Source organism: Rattus norvegicus, chromosome 2 (genome assembly GCF_036323735.1).
Source record: "Rattus norvegicus strain BN/NHsdMcwi chromosome 2, GRCr8, whole genome shotgun sequence".
In the NCBI taxonomy this organism is placed as follows: Eukaryota; Metazoa; Chordata; class Mammalia; order Rodentia; family Muridae; genus Rattus; species Rattus norvegicus.
In genome coordinates, this window is record NC_086020.1 from 35,683,655 (window position 1) to 35,705,903 (window position 22,249).

General features: G+C 44.1%; 1 protein-coding gene and 1 long non-coding RNA gene across 29 annotated transcripts in view; one reads left to right on the forward strand and one right to left on the reverse strand.

The window, feature by feature from the left end:
- LOC120101075 (uncharacterized) overlaps window positions 1-901 on the forward strand; it is a 33,460-nt gene extending 32,559 nt beyond the window's left edge. Inside the window, exon 4 of the long non-coding RNA XR_010063725.1 lies at window positions 592-901. This is a non-coding gene — a long non-coding RNA (uncharacterized LOC120101075). The remainder of the gene's footprint in view (window positions 1-591) is intronic.
- The window catches only part of Mast4 (microtubule associated serine/threonine kinase family member 4), a 591,901-nt gene that overhangs the window by 56,465 nt on the left and 513,187 nt on the right, over window positions 1-22,249 (reverse strand). For all 28 annotated transcript variants that reach the window (XM_063281113.1, XM_063281110.1, XM_063281115.1 and 25 more), the window contains 5 exons: window positions 19,431-19,500; window positions 13,601-13,679; window positions 6,941-7,098; window positions 5,186-5,261; window positions 3,381-3,590 (listed from right to left, as the gene is read on the reverse strand). In XM_063281113.1, the coding sequence (XP_063137183.1) occupies window positions 3,381-3,590; window positions 5,186-5,261; window positions 6,941-7,098; window positions 13,601-13,679; window positions 19,431-19,500 (593 nt within the window). The remainder of the gene's footprint in view (window positions 1-3,380; window positions 3,591-5,185; window positions 5,262-6,940; window positions 7,099-13,600; window positions 13,680-19,430; window positions 19,501-22,249) is intronic.

A 22,249-nucleotide genomic window follows, 5' to 3' on the forward strand; every position in this document is an offset into this window, starting at 1 on the left:
CTGTGCATAATCTTAAGGCTTCATAATTTTTAAGGTTTTTAATGATACAATTTCTTAAAGATGTAGGAACAGAACCAACGTGTGGCCAGGACCACAGGATATAATTTCAGAAACATGTTTGATCATTCTTGGGGGGTGTTCATCAATAACAAGTCACACCTTCAAAAAAGCATGCAGATAAAACTTATGAAAAATGGCTGTAACGTGCCCACTACATGTAAGCTAGGGTGGCAATCCACAGCTTGCATGAAAATAAAAGTGAACCAGCTTTAGAATATGATGTGTTCTGTATCTTCAGAAAAAAAAAAAGTCTATGTATCAAACGCAAACCACCTTTAAATTTATTTCTAATGTTCGTTTAGCAAGAAAAAGGAATTTTTGGAAACACAATTATTCCTCAGAAAAGTAACGTTCTCTTTTGTGGTTCACCATCCCTGAACACAAACCTTGAAAGGTTGAAAGACAAACAAAGCCTATCTAACTTCTTCGTGACACTTTGGGTTAGATGTGCCTATAATAATTGCTCTTTATGAATTCACGAATGTAAAGAATATCTAAAATACTGAGGTATGTTTCATTGCTTTCCTGCAGAAGGAGAACAGTCAATTCGAATGGAAAAGGTTTCATTTCAAAGACCATCAAAACGATGACATGTTCCAACTCTTAACATAGATCGGCTGTGTCTTACTCCGAGACATATGAGTTCTATTGGCTTAAATAATATTTATTTATCAAACAAGTGAAAGAAGATAGGCTTCACTAAAACAACCACCAATGAAACAGCACAGTGTGCGAAGGAACTGGCTTCCTGGTGTCTTGCAGCAAGCTCCAAAGGGACGAGTAGAGTCCCAGAGTTTGTATTGTAAGTGTTGGCCACTATTAAAAAAGCACCGTGACCCAGATTTGAGAGTAGGTTGGAGTTTCCTTTGTGGTTTATTTTCTTTGGCTAAGTACAACTCAGTGAAAGAGAGACTGTAGGAATGAAAGCATTCATCTGAAATTGACCTAGACGCCGGCCTTTAAAAGGCATCTGTTAAATCAAGCTGTTCAAACCGTGGGGAGATCTGTGCCTTAAGTTATGCAAAAGATTGACAGCGGAAACATGGTGAGGAGACAGGATTGCTGGGCTCAGAGTGCCACATCTGGAAATGGACAAGTGCATGCTGGAGAGGCCATGACATGTTCCCACAGCGCTACTCTCCCCAGAAGGGGCCTGCTCCTCACAGACAGGTTTGCTCCATGCTCTGGACAGATACTCGCAATGTGCCTCTAAAGGGAGCCTGAACTGTTGCCAATGATTGAAAGAAACTACATCTTTCAATCACAGAAAGCACAGGAAGACATTCTTACTCCCTTCCAACAATGACCTTTAGGCTACTGGTATATGTGTTTCTCCAGCTCAAAGAGAAATCTCTAAAAATTCACCTTTTTCATCTGTCTTACCACCCACTCAGAAGATCCGTGAAACGCTAAGATTAATCTTTAATTGCCATCAAACAATCTGCTCTGTCTGCCATACGTCAACAAAAATCTAGGGGTAGATTTCCATAACTCTGGATATTAATTCTACCTTCTTAAGGCACTGCCTAGAAAGCATAGGACAAGACACAAGACTATGCTGGTCTTCATGATGCTCTCTTGTATTTTGGGTGGCCCTGTGCAGTTCAGGAAGAGGGAGGTCATAGACGTTGACTATAAGGCCCCCTGGTCTGCTTCTTTCAAAAGTGTGCCACTGCCGATGTGATGACAAGGAGCAGAAGAAGAGATACTTGACATTCTGTCATCAGGGATCAAGTGTTTTGCTTCCAAATGTCTTCTCTTCCTTCTTCTCTCCTTTCTAAAGTAGCAGAGGAATCCCTAACTACCAGACACTGAGCACTGAGTTAGGCACCAAGAAATAAGAGACGACTTGTGGTCTTCAAAGAGCTCACTGACGGAAATGCGAGGCTTCTCTCCCTCCCATCCTCAAGTCTTATTAGAATGCATTATAGCTACACAGAACTAGAGGGACTAGAGACACAGGCCATGCTATGGCATTTGTCTTAAGCCAAATGGATCAGTGAAAAGAGCTGAGCTATTCTCAGAACTGAACAGATACATGGATTCGAAGGTTGGGTTTGGAAATAAGATGTCTGGCGAAGAGGAGGATCTGAGCCAGGTAAGAGCGGAAGAGGAGAGAAAAGTTGGAGAATGGCGAGGACGATCCAGGAAGATGCTAACAGTTGCCTGATGTAGAGAGAGAGAGATATTATCCTAACTCAGAATTGGTAATGTCTAATGGTAAATTAATAACAACGAAACTCAAAAGCTATTTTTCCACCCTCAGAGACAATTTAAGGAACACAGCTTTACTAGCCATATATGAGAGATGAGTACCTCGGAGAAAATGCTGTTGGGAAGTATGGATGAGGAAAGAAAGAAAAATGGTGGCTGCCAGCCAGAGAGGCACCTTCTTATCCTGTGAGAACGCAGTCATCCAGGGGAAAGGACTGATGGGTTTCTCAAAAGTAGGATGTTAATATTTTCCTTCGGTTTAGTGGGTTATTTACATACTCATTCAGAGGAAAAAAAACCCCACCATGATTACGTTTCCAAGGATATAATGCATGCTGTAGGAGATACAGAAATATTATAAATCCACATGTAGGTTAAATAGGTTTCCAGCGTAGGCTGCATCTAATCAATTTCAGCCAGAAGAGCTGTATCATACACAAATTCTATTCTACCACACACACTCCCTGCCCATGCTAGCTGTTATCAGGAGCGAGGGTGTTGGGCAGACAGGGTCCCGCGTTTATCTGTCATTTTGAAAATTGGATATTTTGTTAGAAGAAGAACTGATATTAAGGAAAATAGAAAGTTTCCAATTTACTATCCAATACAGCATGCAGGTTAATGAACAGGACACACAGCCCAGTAGAAGCCAATGGCTTCCCATTTAGCTTTTTTTTAGATATTAAAATTAGATGGCACCATCAAATAACACACATACACTCGGGCAATTTATAATTTTATAGGTAAAGTTGGGGAAGTGGGGATGATTGCTAAAAAACCCTTCACAGTCCACTTATCCTAGAGTCATAGATTGTTGGGTCCCCAAGGTCCCTATAAAGGTGATAGCATTCATTCTTCTATTACTATACATAATGACCAGAACCAACTCATAGCAAGTAGCAATCCATGAGGTTTTACTTGCACACCCGATGTGCGGGTACCACCTCCCCACCCCACCCCGTGTCTGCCACAGCACACTTTCCCAGAATGTGAACCCCAGATTTTAGGGAACTCCTTGTAAGCAAATGGTTTCACAAAAGTATTTGGCCCGGGAGAAGTCAGGACAAATCAGAGAACTACGCACAGAATAGAAACTTTGTTCCTACCTCCTGCAGCAACTTATCCAGCTTGTGCTGCAACTCAAGGAAATATCTTGACGTGATGAGACCCTGGTGGGATTTATCCAGACAGTCACGAGCCAGCTCAATGATCTGATGGTGAGTGAAGCTAAGCACCCCGTCGGCCAAGGGGAGGACGTTGTCTGGAGAGTAGCTGGTGACGATTTCCTTCAGACGGTCTTCCATCTGCGCCGTAGCCTGTTGGAAGGAGACGCACACACATGGGCAACGCAAGGAGTCACGCGGGAGCCGCCCCGGCGGGCACACTTTCGTTTTTTTTTCAGACTGTGAGTCGCTAAACGGCATCCTGAGAATTGCGTTTGAAAGAAACTTCATTTGGGGGCTGGAAGTATAGGTGACCGGTAGAGAGCTCTTGGCTAGTGCGAGGGAGGCTCTGTACTGGGTTTCCACCATCACCACTACCACACACACACACACACACACACAGAAGGGAGAAGCACCACCTTACCCTGTGGAATATAGATAATGAACATTTGAGGCATTAAAAAGGTGTGTTCCTGACCATCAATTCCCCCCTTAGCTGAAGCTTCCTTTAGTCCTTGTAAACTTCTTGAAATAACTCTCAGCATGTTTGTGGAGGGCTAGGCTGCTGTGTTAAGATCACAAGCTCCTTCAGATTGCTTATCAAAAAAATACGACCTGTTTATTCAGTTGCTACCCGAGCCTCGAGGTATGCCAGGGTTCCCCAGTGTGAGCCACGAGTTCGTTTTCACGACGAGGTTTCAGTGTGCCAGGAGTAAACCGATAGCAACTTTATCCCGTAATGCCAACGCTGTCCCCTCAGCGCATGGCCAAGGGGATACCCCTCACAAAACAGATCTACAATTTCCTTTCCAACCTTCATTTTCTTCCCCGGGATGGCCTACCGCCTAATCCATATTCCTGCCTTATATGAGCTACACAGGCAGGGAGATTCCCTCTCCCCGCCCTACTCTCAACATTGAACCTCATTAACCAGGCATAGTCGATATCTGCTTCCGTGGTGGGCGAGCGACATGTGATAAATAGGTAAAATGGAGCTAATCAATGCCATCAATGTTAGGGTCATTACGAATAATAAGTACTCTGCTCTTGGTTTATGAACCCCAAGAACGCCCTTTGTTCTGCTTCCAGCAACAAAGGCAGCCAGTAGTGGGCTGAATACTGTGGAGAAGTAGCCTTCGGCTCGTCCTAAAGAGCCATGTCGGGGGAGAAGGCATGGAACTGAGGGGAGTGTGGGGGACCCCCCTCAGAGAACCACTACTGGTAACCACGAGGCCTGGCAACGAGCCTTCACACACGGCCCTCTGGCTGAGGTCTAAGTCCTTTTACCAGTTGAGCTGCGGAACATGACACCATATCTCTGCTTCTAAAGGAAGGGGTTTAGAAAGGGAGATGAAAAGGGAAACACAGATTTAAAAAGGAAACCAGTTCCCAGGCCACAGCAAGCTCTGGTTTCCGAGAGGAAAACCATGTGCTCTCGATATAGCACAGCAATGACACAAGTCCAAAAAGTCAAAAGGATATAGTGCCTTTGAGGGCAGGGCGTCCTCCTAGACCTGCCAGGGCCCCTGCTGCGGGGCACACACCAGCAACATTCATCAGACTGAGCAGTTGTTCGCCTCCTGTGTGTTTCGTGGTTTTCTCTCTCCAGGAAGGCTACAGTTGTTGCTTAATGTGAGGCATTACTATAATGGCAGGGCCCTCACTTCTTATAACAAAACCACCTCACAGAGGCTGAGCCTCTGTTGCCCACTCGTGAGAAGCCAGGCATCTTAAACTCCACCCGTTACCTTTGGGAATCTTTCTTTGTAGACATGGTTCATCATAATTATTTCATGGTCACAGCAGGCGGGGGAACGTCCAGGGCTGCAAGCAAAGGAAATTACGCTTTTTAATCCTGCCACAGCATAAGGTTAAAATAAGCCTTTTATTTATAAACAGCCAGTTGCGTCCGAAGTGCTATGCAACCCTCGTAGGAGAAGTCTTAGATAATAAATTACAAGAGTCAGTCATTAATAGCACGCACCGAGAGACGCACATACCCGGAACCACACAAACACAGCGGACAGGATGCAAAGCGCAAGCTCACGGAGTGTGATGGCACCTAATAATTCAGTCACGGTGCCCTGGCGGAAGATGCCCTTGCGGTGACATGATGTCATGCACATGGCATCATGAGCTTATGGAGCGGTGGCAGCCAAATCAATGAATTGCAGTATCGAACAAAACGGGGTGGCCGCTAACAGGACCGTCCAGGACATATTTACTGGGGCAATTTCACACCTCTATCATACACCTGCGCTCCGCCGCGCACCCCCAGGGAGGGCCGAGAGTTTTCCACAGCACAGGTGTTCTGGTGAAATCCATTTTCTACTCTAGCAAATGTTTATTTGGGATGCTGAGGTAGGCATCGCATGCGATAAGAAAACCGAGGCATAGGACTTGTTGTGACCTTTTGTGTGTTTCTCACTTTGTGTTTGTTTGTTTGTTTGTTTGTTTCTGGCAAGATAGTTGTATGGGGTGTGTGTGAGGGAACCTGTATTCTTGGATAGATATAGCTTGGCCTAGATGCCCTGGAAAGGAAAACTGAGAGCAGAACCTCTTTAATAAACCATGGTGACTCTAGTTAAAGTTGCAAGTTGTTGCTGTTTTGTTTTTTTTTTTTCTTTCTAGATTTCAAAATAAATTCCCATATCCCATAATTATCCAGTGTGGATCTTTTGGTACCAGTTTGTGATACTCCATGAACAGGAAACATATAGAAGGAAACCCCTTCTTAGTAAACTTTCATGTTGAACTAAATACCTAGCAAGCTCAGATTTAAAGACTAATGCTTTATCAGGTGGACATATAGGAATGCTGTCCCACTGAGAGCTCATGCTGATGAGGAGACACATCCCTGATTCCCTCTCCTGGGAAGACCTGCTGCCCAGCTCCTGGGTGTCCATCAGCAGAAGCCTAGAGTTGGCCATCTGTCCTGCAGGATAGCCTCAGCTACAGGAAGAATCCTCCTATGGTGACTGGATCTTCCCAGGTTACTGCTGACAAAAGGCCAATGACTGACAAGCTGGAGCAAGGGTATAAACGGAGGACCAATTAGTCTACAGGGATCCCAGCCTGTGTTGGGCTGAGGGTGATGGGCTGCATTTGCCAACCACAAAACTTAGAAGCCACGAGTCTGAGGAACATGTTCATCGTCACGGAGAAAGTAAGATTTAGGTGGGAAGGTGGAATAAGACTACAACGGGCTTTTTAATGTCGAATCTGGGAATGCTATCTTTCCATTTATTCTCCCCAGCCCCTATTTAGCAAACGTCTCTCTCTTTGTATGTTACTATGACCTGCTTTCCATGGCTAGAATTTTCTATAGACAGTCCTTACGGCTTTTGTAGCAATCAGTGCATTGTGAAAACTTAAAAAGTAATAGAATACCTCTCTCTGGTAATTAACGACGTCATCCACATGTGCGCACACACATACAAGTTACAGATATGGTAGAAAGCAAATAATTCCAGGGAGGACTGGTGCAGGTCAGGTCTACACACCTGAGACTCCGGGAACGCGGACGCATGGGCGTGTTTCTGCACCGGTTCTCAGTGGCGATGCTTTCCGTTGTGCAGAAGTGTTTGGACAAGAAGTGTAATTCGTCTGGTGTTGGCTGGTATGGTAGCTGGTGCAACTTCTCCTGGGAGGAACAGGATGACTGAAACAAAGCAGAGTAAAGTTAGGCGACAGCTTCTAGAACAAATTCTGGAGATGAGTCAGAGCGTCAACCTTGGGCAACGCCACCATTTTTATGCTGGTTCCATGACAGCAACCAAAACCTAGATGTAGGAAGCGACTTCTCTCTGAGGGTTCATCATGCCTTCCAGATGCCCCCCCCCCCCCATTTGACTGTAGCTTCCCAAAAACAGAGTTCTTTCTGGGTTTAAAAAAAAACAAACCAAGCTTGTGAGATGGACAAAAGCCGTTAAAACCCAAGAAGAGACTCCTGCTGCTGTTCCCAGTGGAAAAAACTCCGACTTTTAAGTAAATAACACGATTATATGCGTGAGATCATAAAAAGGTAACGAAATCTTCCTCGATAAAAGCACGCTGCTCTTTGATGCAAATGCCACCCATGGGTGCTATGGGCACACGGGAAGGACAGAGACCTGTTTATCTTTCCTTTCTGTATTTGGCGTGGGTGGGTAAGGGGCAAGAATGCACCGTCCCTTCTCCAGTGGACAGTTTCAGTGGAGGTCCTGGGGCTTTAGCCCTCGCTCTAAATTCACTCTTTAAAAACCATCACTCAACATCTGGAACGTGACGGAGAAGGTGAACAGCTAAGAACGGGTGACTTTTAAACAACCTGCCTCTGGAATCTGGGCAGTGAAGGAACTGTTGGCTTCAAGGTTTAGGGAGTGATAAACTCAGTCAATGCCAATAAAAGAAGTTGGCATTTTTGGGGTTGGGGATTTAGCTCAGTGGTAGAGCGCTTGCCTAGCAAGCGCAAGGCCCTGGGTTCGGTCCCCAGCTCCGGAAAAAAAAAAAAAGAAGTTGGGCATTTTTAAGTACATGGAAACAGGGCTAGGATAGGCACATGTTTGAAAGAGACTGGTCATTTGAAAATGTCAGCCCAGGTAGAGTTTTGCATCAAACCAAACAAAACAACAATAACAAAAACCCTTCTTTACGAGAGAATGCCCTTCATAAGCAGTAAAGTATTGGAAATTAATGAACAGAGCTGAAAATATCCCTACACCTTGAAATTATAAAACGCCTTGCTAAGTACATAGTATAGATAGACAGGGACTTTTTATAATGTAATGAGATTATTTTATAAACCATAAAAACAAGAACACAGAAAGAATAATGAGCTAAGCAAAGCTTTACTCGGGGTAAATAGTCACTCCTAAAAATACTTCCACTATGAAAAAGGAAATAAAACACGTGAACTAAATCAATTCAGAAAGTCTGGAAAAGATCCATAAAAACCAAGCAGGAGAGAAGGAGGGGTGCAACGGCAAAGACAAGGAAATTAACAGATAGGAAAATGGGAGAGATTTACATGGAGGGCTGAGGGGCTAGCTCAGTGGTAGAATGCTTGCTTCACAAGCACCAGGGCCCTGGCCTGATCCCTAGCACAGGGAAAACCAAACCTACAACTCACACACTCTCTCCCTATCTTTCTGTCTGTCTGTCTGTCTGTCTGTCTGTCTGTCTCTCTCTCTCTCTCTCTCTCTCTCTCTCTCACACACACACACACACACACACACACACACACACGAGAAAGTAAACTAAAACCAGAATGTATATACACACAAACAAGAGAGAAAGAGAAAAAACAATGCACAAAAACAAGAGAGAAAAACTAAAAACAAACTATACACTCACACAGACACCTACACAAGAGGGAGGGAGGGAGGGAGGAGGGAGGGAGGAGGGAGGGAGGGGGAGAGGGAGAGAGAGGGAGAGGGAGAGAGAGAGAGAGAGAGAGAGAGAGAGAGAATGAATATGAACTAAAGCCAGAATGTATACTAACACAAACACGAGAGGGGGAAAACAATGCTCGTACACGCCAAAGAGAAAGAGAAAAAAAGCCTAAAAACTATACAAGAAAGAAAAAAAAAAAAGAGAAAACAAAAACCAAACAAAATGTGTACACATACATAAACACAAGAGAGAGAACTAAAAGCAAACAATCACTCACACACACACACACACACACACACACACACACACACACACACACACACACACACAGCTACCTACTTCCCAGGTAAATCTCTGCTCCCCATTTCTGTCTGCAAACCCCACTTATGCATAGACGTTTGCAGCAACCATTTTGAGTAGCAAAGTTTCAAGTGATCTGATAGGGAATTACATAAAATAGCCAATCCACTGCGTGTGAATGCTGACTCAGGTTGCCGTGGAAATATTAATATCCTAGATTATGACTGGTCCTGTGACTGATGGGTTATCTTGTACAGGTCATACTGTCTTTCTAAAATTGAAAGTTACTTTCCAAATAGCGTGGGCCCAGGGTTCCAAATGCATCAAGACCCCCTAAGGATGCTACCTGCTTGGGTCTACAAAGCTCCCAGAAGGGCCCTTAGAAGAGGGAAGGGCTCCTGTGGTATAGTTAACATTTTTGCTTGTAAGACATAATAAACTCTGGTTTTCAAAATGACTGTGGCCAATGTAACAAACTGTTAACCTCTACTGAGTCTAAAGTAATCTTCGTGATTACTGCATATGCATTAGAGGAGAATAGCATCAGAAATTTACGTATATTTGAGATCTGGGAACGTTACAGACTGACCAATGTGGAGTGGATGCAGGGAGTGCTGTCTGTCATCTTGGCACCAGAGAAACAAGGAGGCTTGGAGCATCTCTAGGGAGATGCTTAGGGAGAAAAGCAAGTTGTGAGGGAAATGAGTAGATCACAAAGGACCCTAGGATGAGCAGAGGGCACCTGGGAATGGAGAGAAAAGTAGCCAGCGACTGACGAAAACACGCCCTCAAAGCACGGCATATTGGACGATAAGGAAGTTTAAGTTCAGTTTCATCCAAAATGAGTATCAAGTTGCCAGGATACTCATGGGACCATCAGGAACAAGTGCCATCCTCACAGCCTCGGCTGTCTTCCTAGTGATCCTCCTGCCTCAGCCTCCGAAGCGGCTGGAAACGTAGGTTGTGCACCACCATGCCCGCCTCTCATGTTCTTACAGAAAAGATAGGTCTGCTGAGCAAAGCCTCCTTTTAGAAGAATTTCAAGACTTACTATGGGCGTTTTCCAATATATTAAGTCTCACAACTTCCTTTTTCTCTGAGTGTGGGGCTGGTAGCACTCATTACTTAACTAGTTTGCACATGACTTTTGACCACACCATAAACCAGATCCGGTCTCAAAGTGTGAAGATTTATGCCAAAAGCTGTTGCTGTTTCTCGAAGCAATTAGAAATACATTGCCTACGTCATGGTATCGCTCAGATAAACATCTTGTCTCTCAAGGACGGTCCTCATATGCTTGCAGAAATTCCCACTTGTTATTACTAAAGGTAATGTGATTTAACAGACATATGTCATATTGATGGGTACTTATAGTCTTATTTCCATTTTTCCCCTCAGCAGAAAATAATTTATCTGGTGAGAAATAAACGGAAGGATATCTCCCTACTGCAACTGCACATTGCTTATTTCAAAATTAAAAATTATGATGTGAATAGTATCTTGCAGAAGTTCCACAAATTAATTTTCACTGCAAAGATTTCACACTTAAGTAACTGACAATGCTCAGTGTTCTCTGGGAGGACAAACTAAGTGTATATGACAAAATTCTTTTCCAACTTTGCAACATAACATTTTAAACACTTGGCGATATTGAAATGTCTGTAATGGCCCAGAGATATAAAAACATTTACATTTCGACACGAACGGGTCTGAAGTTCAGCTGGCAACATAATTATCTGTGAACTTTCAAATTGTGTTTCAAAAACGTTTCTAGTTTTGCTTTGCTTTTTTTTTCTGTATATAACCTATATTTTTCTTTTTTCTTTTTAAAAAGTACAGTTTTGGTTGGCTAAAGGACTAGTAGTTAATGAGCTTCTAAGGGTGATTCAGACTAGAAATAGGGGAGCACAAACTCCGAGTCGCCAGCTGACACAACTGTGGCTCATACTTGAAGGGCGCGGACAGAAACCTAGACAGGAGCCTTGGACCTTTCCCTTGTCCATTCCATAAAGGAGCGAAGAAAAAAACCAAGCCAGCCAATCCTGCAACAGCGTTCACAGTCCAGACCCACTTTTGCTTTTGGCAAAAACAGAAATTGTGGAAACTAAAATTTCGTTTTGAGGGAAGAAATGAGGATTTGAGACTTATACCTGCCTACCACCACGATGAATACATAAATGTGTAAGAGAGAAAGGCTATTAGAAATGCCATGTGTGTGTGCATATGTGTGAGCATGTGTGTGAGCGTGTGCATAGGTGTGTTGAAAAATGGCCTCCAGTTTCTTGTTTTAGACACATGAAGCTTTACCGACACTAGCCTTCAGGTAAATCCCTCACAAAGCTAAAGGAATGCCCGTCACATGGCCTAGACAGAGCCACGGCGTTAGGGTCTGGACCTCTCACAGTATTCGAGTGGATAAAAAAAGAAACGGATAAACAGCCCCTGAAATAATTTTCTGTGCTTTAGGTTTCAGACCTAAAAAAAATGAGGGTAAGAACAGCAGCGGTGCCACAGAATATGTCACCAGCATGCAACAAGCCCACCCACTCCAGGAGATAGACTAGTGCTTGCTCTACAATTACAGAAACACACTCTAAAAAGTGATGTGGACCCAATGGTCTGGGCTCAACACACTCACCCTTCATACATTCGCTTTAAGAAAATGATGTGTGATTATAAGAAAATGACGGTGCATCTTGTACTCTTCCTGTTTTTCCATGAAGAGGAGAGATTTGTCACCTGAACTGTCATTAATGCTGAAGGAGGGTGAGACGCTTGACAGGAAAAGAAAGGGCTTCGCAGCCAAAAGCCATGGGTTTGAGCTTTTAGTCTGGGGAGGAGTATGGGTAAGGAAGTCACAGAGCAAAGAAACCAGGACTGTTTACTTGTGGCTTGGTTTTAATTAAGGGGACCCTAGGGTCCAGGGAGCGGCAGCACTTAAAACATTTTCAATGGCTCTGTGTGGGATCCCCTTCATCACACGTTTTGAAAATGTACAGCCCTCCATTTTCACATCTGAAATCGCCGCCAGTGTCGGCAGCTGCCGTAATAATCAAGTCAAATCTCAGTGGTACTCAGTAGCAATCTTATCCACTGATAACACCCAGGATGCTAGGGGTGTGCGGGGGCGGGGGAGGAGATCCAAAGGGACAGCAAACTCCCCAGCACAGCAAATGGGAAAAGAGGCAGGAAAATAAAGGACCTTTCCCCATGCACTCCTCTAAGAAGAGGCAACGCAAACCCAACAGATGTTAACAATTTGGCTTTAGAGGTGGCCCAGAAAAGCCACATTCCACTCAAGCTTCTGGAAACACAAACCTAAGGAGGAGGGGTGCTAGTTAGTTCAGCTAACAAGTTTTAGTTTTCTTATCAGTTTGAACGTTAGTCAGTGGCTGCTCACTTAGCTGCTGATTGGGGTGGACAGTCCTAAACAGTAAACTGTGGCTTTTGACAAAATGAGGAGGGGACTGATTCAGAAAAGGCTCTGTGGTCGTGGTCGCAGGTCCACAGTTTGGGCTGCTGGATACAGCACATCCAGACCACCTCATTAGGCATTCACTGAATACTGGGTGACCTCCTGGGCCTTTCTAAACTACCACCTGGCTCTCAGAGCCCTGTGGTTACAGAAACTCCTCCACCTTAAACCAGGCATGCCTGGATCTAATCTACTGAACAGTAGGCAGTAACTGCTAGGCCTGGGGTTGACATGTTAGTATTTGGGGCAAGAATCTCATATTTCGCTATCCCCTTCCATAGACTAAGTTCCGTTTTTGTTGTTTAAGTTGTTAGGGTAGAGATAAATTTATGGCTTTGTGTGTGTGTGTGTGTGTGTGTGTGTGTGTGTGTGTGTGTGTGTGTGTGTGTGGTGGGTATGTCTGTGTGTGTGTGCCCGAGTGGTGTGTGTGTGCCTGAGTGTGTATGTGTGTGTGGTGGGTATGTGTGTGTGTGCCTGAGTGTGTGTGTGTGCCTGAGTGTGTGTGTATGTGCCTGAGTGTGTGTGTGTTTGTGTGTGTGTGTGTGTTGGGTATGTGTGTGTGTGTGTGTGCCTGAGTGTGTGTGTGTTTGTGTGGGGTATCCTTTGAGAAAAGAGAAAACAAAACAAGCTTCCATCTCAGCCACAGACAAGAGAAGAGCGAGTCCATCGAAGTTTAATGGTGTCTTCAGCTCGCACACATCTGATCTAGAACGCCAACACTGAACCCAGACTGTGTTATTTTCTACACCAAATGGTATTAAAATGAAGGCTCTCATCCTCCAAACTTGTCATCCTGGGCCTTACACTTTTTTTATGCCCTGTAGTCTGGAAGCTTCCAGAAACAGCGCTCCCGTTTTACGTTTGCTAGGCTGCCGTTTGACACATAACCTTATACGTCGAGATAGGCATGTGAAATTTGCCTTTTCCTTCCCACCAGGAAACACCCGGAGAAAAACCCCAAGTCTGGGTTAGTTCTGTGGTTTTGAGGTGAGAAGAAGAAAAATCAAGCACTTACAGAGACGGTAGAGCTCGGTGTGTTTGTCCCATAGCCTGAGGAGGGGAGAGAAGCCAGAGACCAGCGGCGCCCATCCGTTCTGCGGACAAAGGGAGCTTGGTTAGGTCAACTGTGGAAGTGCTGATACCAGGGAACCCCAGAGAAGCCCCAGGGAATGAGGGTATCTTTAATCAAACAAACGACATAAACACAGTCTATGAGGATGTGGGAACGCTTGGCCGGGGTTCGGGTAAACAAACATTATACAGCAGGTTGCCTTTTATTTAATAGGAATCAATACGCCCAAACAAGTAGAAAGTGAATGGGTTGATCCATAGTATTGATCTCTCACTAATACACTTTGACAAAATGAATACCGGGGATAATTACAACGGTCAGACTCAGCAGATTCAAAGCGGTGCAAGCAAAAAAGGGGAGAGGAAACATGTTCTGTGCGGACGCCGACAGCTGGCCAATGATCTCAACATGGACCCGGACTCCATCAGGGTGTGAGACCCTGGGGCGGGCTCAGGGCCTTCAACAGGGCTCTCCACCTCATATTTCTAAGGGTGTAGTTTTCCTTATTGTAAGCAGAGGTGGCGGGAGTGCAGCAGCTCCTGGTTACGTCACACTCTGAAGTGGCAAATAACTTTCTGGTCAGAAAGCTTGAAGCTCAGGCTTCAGAGAGTTACTGCTTTCTGACAAGACCTGGCTTCATACAGTGTTGGTGCAAAGGTCACCTGCAGAGTCTCGGTCCGGTCAACCTAAAGGCTGGAGGAAAACTTCTCTACTCATAATGGAAACAAACACAGAGAGTGAAGTCGCCTGCTCCAGTCTCAGAGTCTAAGCAGCCAGGGTCCTTAAAAAGAATGGCTTTTGTCCATGAATGGTGACTAAATGGAGCTGGACTGTGGGTTAAGTCAGGGCCAGCACAGGGGTCTAACGTGAACTGACACAGTAGTTATTAGTAGCAATGTTACTGGTAGGGCAAGGGGCTGCCTCAGAGCAAATTTTCAGGGATCTCTGTTATTCTAGAGCCTTATCGAAATTTAAATTAAGATCATGTATGTATGTATGTATGTATGTATGTATGTATGTATGTATGTATGACAAACTGTCAGGGAAAACAAAGACAGGGAAAGTTTCCAAGGGGCGAAACAGGAAAAAATGTTATTTAAAAGCAGCACTACATTCTTAGAGACAGGATCATGGGGAGACATTCTGTAATTCACAATTTTGTTCATTTACCAAGGGAGAGACAACAGTGTGGAAAGTCTAACACAGACACATTCACAGAAAGCTGAAGTCAGGGAATTTGACAGCATCGCACTTGAGTTTGAGAAACCACAATTTGATGCTCATATGGGAAACTGCCACTGTGGCCTGACAGTCAAAGGCAGGTCTTCTAGGTGACGGTGGTGTCACCTCCAATAAGCGCAAAGGGTCCACAGAAACAAGATGGAGGCCAAGGAGACACATCACAGAGTGACCACAATGCTAAGATTTTAGGGAAATTTACCTGTCATTTCTGTGGCCATGATTGGAGTACAATTGAAAATCAAGTATTTAAAAAAGAGAAGAGGAAGAAGAAGAAGAAGCAAAATGAGATGTTTGTAAGCATACCAGGGAAAAGTAATAGGGCTGATTAAATCACGTATTTGTTTAAGAACATTTTTATAGAGATGAAAATGTTGACATTTCTGAGGAAAATAATTACAGCATGCACATAAAAGGTACACCCACCTGTTAAATGGACACAGGCAGATCTTATATTTAGCTACCTATTAAAATATTTAAAACGAATTCCTGAATTTTATATTTTAACCACTTTTAATTTTGCAAAGAAAGGGATATGATTTTTTTAAAAGAACTGTCCGGTCCATTTAATAGCAATTATCAGAAACTAGACTCTGGAAACGAGAGGGACACACTTCTCCACCATGATTTTGTTTTGTGATTCATTAACTCTCTTTTCCCTCAGGTATCCATGGACATATTTCAGATGGATGAGCAGTTCCAAGGGGAGACAGGTTCTTATTAGTTCTGAAGCATAAATTACATTTGCTCAGTCCAGAAAACACACAACTGGAAAGGTGTTTAAACAAGAATGTGCTTGGTTCTTGGTACAGCCATCAACCAGGAATAATTCATGTCTCATAAAGTTCCCTAAGTTGCCCACGTCTGTTTACTCAAATGGAGCAAAAGGACCATTGCATCTCATTGCCATGACAACCGCACATCAGAAAGTTACTCTATATGCTATATGCAGTACTGAGCGGAGAAAGTGCCCCCTTTCCAAATAAGCCATCACACAGGCACAATTTGGATCCGACTAACAATGCTGTCTTTTCTGTTTAGTAGCTACCAATAAAGCAATGTCCAAAGACAATGTCCTCATCTTTCCAAAGCAACAAGGCTCTTCTGAGGAGAATCTGTTCTTTGTGGGTGGAAATTTCAATGTTACATCAAATCAAAGAGGAGAGGAAAACAGCTGCTGAGAATGTAGGCCACAAAGGGATTGGGGGTTGGTGGGGCCAACCCACAAAACATTTGGATTTGTGTAGTACTCAATAAAGGGTGAATGTTCTGATTCCAGCCTGATGATTTTAATTGCACGAAGAGAAAGCAGGTAAATGTGTTTAGTAATTACAGTGTATTTGTTAAGTACAGGCGATATATAGACTATACACTGTTGGGTCAAATTCAACTATACCAATCACCAAGTAAAATCTACTCCAGAAAGAATTACAAGACTAACAGGAGGTTACCCCTAGTCACTGGTATCCAAGGGACTGAAGACTTAAAAAGTCAGAAGGGCAAACTTTCCTAGAAATTTGCTTATGGAAATGTGTTCCGAGATTTATCCAGTCAAAAAACAACTAGGCAACCAGGAGAGGTTGATGGCATTAAAGAACACTAGGTTACCAGTGAAAGCAAGAGCAATTTCTAACATCTCAAGGCCCCAGCTTCTGGCAGAGGTGATGACATCATCGCCTCCATCTTACCATCACATAAAAATGTTAAGTGACCCACAACTCTGCAGGCTTGAGATTGTGTGGGCTGAGTATCTTTTACCCAAAATTCTCTGCACCAGAGAATTTTGATTTAGAATGTTTGATTTGTCTTTAAAAGATATTTCCCAACCTACTAAACACCCTTAATCTTAAATTTGAAACTGAGGCATCCCAAACGCTCAGACCATTTCACCAGTTCTCAGTAAGTTTCAGTACGGCTGGGGACCCCTGAGCCGGCTCATAAATCAGAGTACTTGCCATGTAAACCTGAACACCTAGGTATGATCCCTAAAAGCCACACATCCTGAGGCACACTGGTGATCACCTGTGCAAACACACATGCATGTGTACACATGCAGAGAGAGAAACAGACAATACAATGTAAGTATGAGGGTTTCGAATTTGGGGCTAGTTTGCATCTTGGATTTTCAGATTAGGGTTCGAGTGTGCTAACAAATACCAATGGGAAGTGTTTCCTTGCAGTAATGTGATGGTTATTTTTTTTTCCTTTAGTGAAGTCAGTAGGTTAAAGACTACCCCGGTAGGTTTACCCTTAGATCTGTATTTTACAATACGGTGTGTGTCACCATACTTTACAGTCTGTAACTGGACTAATACCGTGTTACCAGGGGTGTAACAGGGAGAGGATTGGACAAAGAAGGCCAGAGAAGATTAATAACCTAACCTTTGTGTCTTCACCCCAGAATGATTGGGCTACGTTGCAAAATAACGAAACGTTAAGAACCTCAAATTACTTCTTAAAGGCTCAGTGACACACAGCCAACAGGAGGCAGTGGAGACACCAGGTGAAAGGTCTGTGTTTCCGGAGTGAAGGCCATCTCTAAAATGGAAGGTGTTGGCGGATGTTAGGGAGAAAGTGCTGGCAATGAACCCGAGGTGCTATTTACCTGAAGAGAAGTTTACCAGAAATCACTCATGTTCTAATCAAAATTAATGGTTTTTGAAGAGTGTGGAAGGAGTCCCAGCTGGTACTCCATGCAACATGAACTAGAGGTCTCCAGTGATAATCCCCTGTCACAGTTTATGGTTTACTTGTCAAAAATTAACATGCTTGGAAGGTTGTGCTTTTTTTCCCCCACACAGCGCAGAAGCCAGATTCATCTGTCCTCCACTTAATTATTAGATACTCTTCATTTTTACAAGTCTGGCGGGATTATGGACTGTGACTTCTGTCATGTTTTAATACACACTGCAATGAGATTAGCACTTACTTATCACTGGGTGGGGGTAACTGAATGCATCCACCCTCCATTTTAGATGGCAGGGAATGCTTTGTTTATCAACTTTCAAAGTTTTTCCTCCCCATTTGGAAGAGTGAACCGCAAGAATCAGCAGTCACTGGGCAGACACACTTTCTAGGGCCTGTTAGCTTTTGTATTTCTTTTGTAGTACAATAGTTAAACGAAAATCTTAATTAAAAAAAAAAAAAAGTATCTCAGAGAAGATCCGGGGTGTAGGTGTTCGCAAGCTCTGTGAGATGCTATCTTAATCGTTCTTGTAACTCAACCCACATGGGATTCAGAGAGGCCCTGAGCACATGATGAGAAATAAGTGTGGTCATGAAAGAACAAACATTCTTCTCGGATTGGGGCATACAGTGGACTCTTAATCATACAGGGTTCCGAAAATGCTGCTGGAATCTTAATTACAATGCAGACCTCTGAAAGTCCTTTTCCTAGGATTTCAGAAAATAAAATGTATCACACGCTGACAAGCGTGCTCATTAGTGATGTGTAGAGGAGCAAAGGCGTGTTTTCTGAAACCTATCTATGTGGTTTAGGAAATGCGATCTGAATTCACTTTAGGGTATAATTAAGTCTGTGAGAGATTCCTACAAAGAAATGGGACATCCAGACCATAAACTAAATTTATTCTGAAAATTTGGAGACCTGAAGGGGCATTTTGCATTCTGTCTTTCCTGGGTGGAGGGAGCAGGACACATATGTGAGAGGGGTAAGGATGTTTGACTGAGAAAAACATAGACTGATTCAGTATCCAGAAGAAAGGGCTGAGACTACAGCAGGGGGACCAGCCTGGGAAATCTTGGGTGTTAAGTAAGGACACTTCCTCTTAACTTAGTTCCCCGGGAGCAGAGGCATAGTTCCCAGGCCTCTGCTGCCTAACTCCAAGTACACTATTAACAGAAAAGAACTCCAGATATATTGGTGCACGCCTTTACTCCCGGCATGTAGAGGCAGAGGCAGGCGGCTCTCTGAGTTCGAGGCCAGCCTGCTCTACTATGGAGTGAGTTCCAGGACAGCCGGGTCTACACAGAGAAACCCTGTCTGGAAAAAAAACACCAGAGCCCTTGATCATCTCAGATCTGACATTCAATTGCTCCCAATTTCATACCTTGTAACCCAGAGTCTCATTTTTACAAAAAGGACAACATGAGGTAACAGCAAAAGCTTGTACCAGGACACAGATAAATAGAGTCTGCATAACAACACCGCAAAAAAAGAAAAATCAGTCAAAATCTGTTCAGGCTGAATCGTGCATACTCTAAAGATGAGAGAAAACACAGAGAGAAGGATCTCCCTGCCTTCACTGGGGGTTGGGGGGTGGGGGAGCACATTTAGCAGAGGACCGGGAAGACCTTCCAACTCTAAGACAAGGCAGAAGTCATCAATGAAAATGGTTAAAACCAGTGTGTTCTATGTAACAGGGTCCTTTGGTTGCAGAAGGCTTTATGGGCTAATGAAAAGGCTCTCACAAGACAGAGCCCTGAAAGAGAAGTTGGGAGGAGGATGGGGGGCGGTGAGCACAGAGACATCCTGAGGGACCACTTTATTGCCCCACTCAAACGCAGTCCTTACCTCCTCGCAAATGAGAAATGGGCTGAGGCACTGGGGGAGAAATTCCTTGGACTGTCTTGAGGGCTATTTCCTGTGGAGAGAGAAAGAGAAATGAACAACCTAATTTTGTTTTTGTACCATTATCCATATCCAGAATCTTCTTTCCAGTAATCAGTTTCTTTACAGTTCTACAAAATAGCATTTCCTTTAATAATGTTTTAGCTTTTGCCTCGAGCAGGGATCTGGGAAGCGGTGGGGGTGAGTTCCAGCACGGATTTCCAAGTGGGCCAAACACAGGAATACATATATTCCGCACTATGACCCAAGTAAGCCTTTTGGTCTGCGGAGTAATACAAACATGTTTTGTACTACGTCTTCAGAAGCTGGCATTCAGGTAGGAGGTGAGCTCATGCTTTCGTTGGAGGTGCTTTTTACTTTGTAGCACGCAGCCTCCGTATGGGGGAGGGCGGGGGAAGGCTCTGAGGTATACATTTAAGAGAGTTGTATCAAAATTAGTCATAAAAGAAGAAGGAGAATCCAGCTATCTGGACCTATTTCTAAAGCGTCTCAGGCGCTATCTTAGCATTGCTGGAAGAACATGGCAGGATTACCCCCTCACCAAGACTGTCTGCAGCCAGGCCTAAGCTGCTGGAATGTGACTGGCCAGGCAGACTCTAAAAGCCAAGGCCACAGGAAGATGGCAGCACTCGCATCTCAAGCCCTCCACAGGCAGAGAAGGAGCACTGATTGCACACAGGAAGGAGGGCAGCTCCCTCGGGGCTTGTTACTTTCTCCATTAGCCTGCTCAACCTGCTGCTGATCATTGACAATGCTTGGCAGACAGCTGGCGAGGGCGAGTTCAGGACACTCCACACCGCGCTGCTTCTCCTGCATGTTTAATGAGATGCACAGCACTGTCTGAGGACCACTTGGGAATGGAGCTGGCTTCAGGAAGGAGGTGAGACAAGGCTGCCAAGTAGCTCTATAAGTTTCTTGAAAAGTGGAGAGATAGATCGGGGAGATGCCTTTCATTCCCAAGAGTGAGGCCACTGCCGCATGGCTGGCTTTTCAGTGAGGGTGACCACCATAGCCAGCTTCCAGCTTCGAGTCCTGCCCTGCTGTGCAGGTAAACAATTTGTTATTAGTGTGCTAAAAAAGAACAGCCTAATACCTAAAGGAGGGTATGTTTAGTGTTACCTCGAGGACTTCTTACACTGGCTACATCTCCACTGAAATTTTTCAATTAACTTAAGGTTGCAAATTTTACAGTGTTGTCTTCAACAGATGCTATTAACTTTATGACAGCACAATCAAAGCCATTCAACAGGGAAGTGCTGAGAAGAGAGCCAGGCAAGGAGCGGTCCCCCTGCCACAGTGAAATTTATCATGTCTTTGCATCTGCTGTTCGGGGGGGGGGGGGGGGGGCCCTAGAGGAATGGATTTTGCTTTTGCCGTCCAGTAATCCAGGGTTCATTCTGTCTGTTTATCTACACGGCAAATTAACTTATTTTGATTTCTCTCAACAGCATTCATTCTCCCACTCCTAATTTAGCTCGTGTGTCACCCTCTGCATTCTGGAAAAGAGCTCAATAATTTCAAGGTGGCTAAAAGCCCTTGCTTCCTAAGGGGGACAATCTAATGGCTGGAATCATTGTACAGAGGTTGGGTTGTTGTCGTTTTTTTAAGTTTGAGAATATATTCACGTTGTTCGGATACCATGGAGAATAAACCACCAGTAAGTTATTAGTTGTAACACAAGCAGTGGCTTACTTGAAGCAAAGACATTCTGACAACAATCCTTTCTGCCTCATTCACAAGAATAAAATAACACCAAGGGAATCTGGCCCGAACCCTAGCCTGTCTTCTCTGTGTGGAGAACACTAAAGCTGAGGGTTCATGAGGTGAGTGGAAACAAAGAACTCCTTAAATACCAAAACTGGGGGGAAAGGAGATCCGAGGGACGAACATAAAATGGTGGCCCCTAGGAAGCCAGTGCCATTTTATAAAACGTTTTATAGCACGTGATGGTCTTCAAGCTTGAGGACAGACAGAGAGACAGACAGAGACAGGCAGAGAAGATTTAACTCTGCCCCTCAAAGAAATCAAAGCTGCCATTGATTGCCAAAGCTTCCATTAACCATCCCTGGACTTAGCTTCACACCCTGGGCTGCCTTCCTAGGTATGATTGAAACTTCATTTCCCCCTCCTTATTTGGTCTCTTTCTGCCATAAAACCAAACCCTAGACTCTTTTCTCTTCAGCCTCAAGTCTATAGGGCCATCTGCGTATCTTAACAACTCTGCAGATCTATTTTTTTTTTTAATGTAGGATGAAAAGGTGAGCTGAAATGTATATAGAATTCACAAAGCTGTGTGTTAAGAACTAGACTGTTCTGAGAAACGTTATTGAACATTTTTGTCAATGTGTGGACGTTAACAAAAACATCACAGAGCGAACTTCAACGAACTATGATGACAGTAACGCCATAAGTGGTGTAATGTTTTGGGATTATGGCTATACATACATCCTATTCATGTTTTGACAGCACTGACAAGGTTTGCTGGGAAAAAAAATGGAGGGGGCGTGTGGAAAGAATTGGGATGGTGCTGTGTGTTGTTGTTATTACCATATTATTGCTAAAGTTCTAGAGCATCGTAAGATATCAGAAGGACAGGGACTCGATGGCAGGCGAGCTCAGCGAGCTTCAAGATGGTGGATGGGGACTTCGGGAAATCAGTAACAACTGAGTCGGACACGCTGTAAACATTAAAGCGGTCTCAGGGATAAGCTCTCTGCCTACAGCAAATTCAGAGTGGTACAGCCAATGACCCATGAACTACC